This window comes from Macaca fascicularis, chromosome 4 (genome assembly GCF_037993035.2).
Source record: "Macaca fascicularis isolate 582-1 chromosome 4, T2T-MFA8v1.1".
Taxonomy (NCBI): domain Eukaryota; kingdom Metazoa; phylum Chordata; class Mammalia; order Primates; family Cercopithecidae; genus Macaca; species Macaca fascicularis.
The window spans coordinates 141,732,904-141,736,374 of NC_088378.1; the positions used below are offsets into that span (position 1 = coordinate 141,732,904).

Here is a 3,471-nt window from a genome sequence, read left to right on the forward strand (position 1 = left end):
AGCAGGACACCTGGGTTCTGGAAGAAACTTGGCTTAATCCACCCCTCCCTTTTGGGCCCACATTCCTGAGTCCTTCGGTGTCAAGAATGATGAAAATTAACTGCAGTTAATAATTAATCTCTAAAGAGCCTTGGGAGGTCCGGGCATGGGTGGGGTCCAGACACCTGCAGGAGGGACGCCTGCCTGGTCCCTGCTTCCCTCTTCATCTCCCTGTCTGTAGGACCAGCACTCACTCCCTCAAACCTGGAGACACAAGGTAGGGGTGGGACACAGAGTGAAGAGAGGGAATCTCCTTCTCTTTTCCCCAAGAGCACAGTGAATGGTCCTCTCCTGGGTCCTCTCTTACTGGGAGAACTGGAAAATTCAGTTGACCAGATTCCCCCTCCCACTTCCCCTCAAACACTTATGCTAAGGCTTGAGTGGGGTGTAGAAAGCAGGCCTGGCAAGGAGAGGCCACTGGGACTTCAGTGTCTCCTCCATCCCAGGAGTGCGGTGGCCACTATGGGGTCTGGGCTGCCCCTTGTCCTCCTCTTGACCCTCCTTGGCAGCTCACATGGAACAGGTGAGGGCTAGAGGGCAGGACTTCTGGGTCCCTGTGGCGTGAAGAGGCCAGAGAAAGGGAGTGGGACTCCCTGAGAGAGACAGAGACACCCCATCCTGAGCTTCCAGGAGGCTCTGGAGGGGCGCTGTTGGGGAAGAGGAACTGTGCTGGGGAGCGTGGGCGGGAAGGTACTGCGTCTCCGGGGGAATCAGCCCTGACTGCCGGGTCCTAAGCCGTACTTCTGGATCCGCAGGGCCAGGTATGATTTTGCAACTGAAGCTGAAGGAGTCTTTTCTGACGAATTCCTCCTATGAGTCCAGCTTCTTGGAATTGCTTGAAAAGGTAGTTCTTTGGGAGGGGAAAGGATGGGGCTGTGTGTTTGTGAGTCAGTTTGGGCCTCTGCTGGGGTCTGGCTATCTCCGCGGTGGGAATGGAGAGCTCTCTTACATCGCGCCCTTTCACCCTTTGTTCCCAGCTCTGCCTCCTCCTCCATCTCCCTTCAGGGACCAGCGTCACCCTCCACCATGCAAGATCTCAACACCATGTTGTCTGCAACACATGAGAGCCACTGAAGCCTGTATCCTTCTTGGCCCGGGCTTTTGGGCTGGGGGTGCGGGGGGTGGGCCCTGACCCTGTCTTTCAGCTGCCCCCACCCTCCTGAGTGGCAATAAATAAAATTCAGTGTATGCTGAATTCAATAACTTGCTTGACTCTGTGAGTCCCTGAGCACAGAGTTGCCAGGAAGAGGGGGTTGGATGCTCAAGTCTCTGACTGTCCCCCTGCTGAGCAGAGGGTTCCAGGGATGGACACTCTCTCCCTCAACACCAGTGTCACAGGCTTAGAAGGCATCTGGGGAGTTGTTTGGGGACACTCACACACCACACACATACACGCACGCACATGAACACACCCCGAACTGAGATCTTCGGAACACCTGGGAATAAAGAGAAGCAACATTTACTGAAGTCCTGCATTTCTCCTGCGTCCCTATTTCAATGTTTGCAGCAGTCTTGAATGTGGCATACTAGGTATCATTATCCTGTTTTACAGATAAGGAAATTGAAGCTCAGAGAGGGCAAGTCACTCGCCTGAGGTCTAGTAGCAGTGGAGAAGTCAGGCACCAGACAGAGGTCTTGGTTTAAGCAAGATTTTTATTTCATTTCCTTTTGCTTAAGCATTGGGGCTGGGGACTCAAAAACCAAAGAAAGAGACATAGGCAAACACCCCAGGACATGGCTCCCCGGACCCAAGGATCCACACAGGTAATCAGGGTGGGAAGTGGGTGCGCACTCAGTTGAGAGATGAGGGGTTCAGCTTGTGAGAGGATGCCCAGCCAGGCATAAGTGCTGGGGAGGAGAGGCCAGGTGCAAGCTGAGCCTGTGCTGGCTAACCACGTGAGTATGACTAACACCAGCCCACAGGTGAATTCCTGGGCATGTTTCTCATCCTCTTGGAGCCTCCATTTCCTCACTCGCAAAATGGGGACAATGATGGTACCTGCTGTAGTGTGACAGGTCCCCTACCTGTTTACTTAAAGGTGTAGGCCGCTGCCTGAATCCTGAAGGCCAGGTGACCAGCCAAGGTCACGGTGCCTGGCCGAGGAGCCAGGTGTCCCTGACAACCCAAACATCCCGTAGAGTATCTGGGAACCCACCAAGGAAAACAGTCCATTTTCACACACGGCAAGCAAAGAGTCAGAAAATTAGCTTGAAAGCAGCTTCAGGATGGGAGGCAGCACAGATCTCTAAAGCTGTCCGCTGCCATCCAGGAGTGCCTTGTATGTAAGTCCTAAAAACCTCGTCTACTCACCAAGCTGGACTTGTCTGAGTCACTTTTTGGCCTCTCAGCTCCCTCCCAGTTTGGGGGAAGGTGGTTTTTTTTTTTTTTTTTTTTTTTTACACAATTCTGAGTTTTTCTCATTATTCCTGCACCATCAGATTGTGAGGATCACACAGGTAGCTACTTAGGGACATACCACAGCCTGTCTTATGGGTTGTCAGCAGGATAGTAGGGATTGCTGTTAGGATGGAAACCTGGTCCCAACACATATGTCCCAGTCCCCTGGGGTTCAGGGTCCTCATCCTGATTTCTGAGGCAGACACTCCCCACCACCTTCTCAAGATTATCTTGGCCAGGCACGGTGGCTCACGCCTGTAATCCCAGCACTTTGGAAGGCCAAGGCAGGTGGATCACCTGAGGTCAGGAGTTCAAGACCAGCCTGGCCAACATGGTGAAACCCCTCCTGTACTAAAAACACAAAAATTAGCTGGGCATGGTGGCACTCACCTGTAGTTCCAGCTACTCGGGGGAGCTGAGGCAGAATTGCTTGAACCTGGGAGGCGGAGGTTGTAGTGAGCCAACATCACACACTCCAGCCTGGGCTACAGAGCAAGACTCTGTCTCAAAAAAAAAAAAAAATTTGACTTTTCACCAGCTCTCAAAACACAAACTTGTAGCTCAGACTTGAGCGATTGGGGGTACTGATAGGATTGCTCTCTGTCCCCTGTGGTACCTACCCTGCCCACCACACCTACACAACCCTCCATTATCTCCATATGAAATTGGAGACCGACTCCTTTGGAGACAGAAGACGACAAGAGTTCAGTATGGAGTGTCACTGAAGACGAGGGGAGCATAGAAAACGGCAGAGTGGAAACAAACACTTAAAAAATTGGTCTACCTTCCTTCACAACTGTCCTGGGACAATTAGACCCCGAGGAGAAGTAGCAGGGGGCTCCAAAGGAGACTAGTATGTTATGATTTGCCCCTAGCCTGCAGTAGTGAACAGGTGATGCCCATGGGGCAGCTGTGAGGATCCCCAAACAAGTTGGGGGACTGGATATCTGAATGTCCAAGAGGTTGGTAGAGCAGACAGCTAAATGCACCTCAACCTGGTTCCTTCACCTCAGGGCCTGAGATCACCAGGATGT

The 3,471-nt window shown here is 52.3% G+C and overlaps 1 protein-coding gene across 1 annotated transcript; it reads left to right on the forward strand.

Moving 5' to 3' along the window:
* Positions 1-466: 466 nt before the first annotated feature.
* SFTA2 (surfactant associated 2) lies at positions 467-1,502 on the forward strand. Its single transcript, XM_005553590.5, has 3 exons — positions 467-562; positions 795-883; positions 1,017-1,502. Exons 1-3 carry the CDS (start codon positions 502-504, stop codon positions 1,101-1,103), a joined length of 237 nt encoding a protein of 78 aa, XP_005553647.4. The 5' UTR covers positions 467-501; the 3' UTR covers positions 1,104-1,502.
* The last annotated feature ends 1,969 nt before the right edge of the window (positions 1,503-3,471 follow it).

Coding starts and splice junctions, on each gene's coding strand:
- SFTA2 (XM_005553590.5), top strand. CDS start 502: ATGGGGTCTGGGCTGCCCCTTGTCCTCCTCTTGACCCTCCTTGGCAGC. Junction 563..794: donor TGGCAGCTCACATGGAACAG/GTGAGGGCTAGA, acceptor CTGGATCCGCAG/GGCCAGGTATGATTTTGCAA. Junction 884..1,016: donor TCTTGGAATTGCTTGAAAAG/GTAGTTCTTTGG, acceptor CTTTGTTCCCAG/CTCTGCCTCCTCCTCCATCT.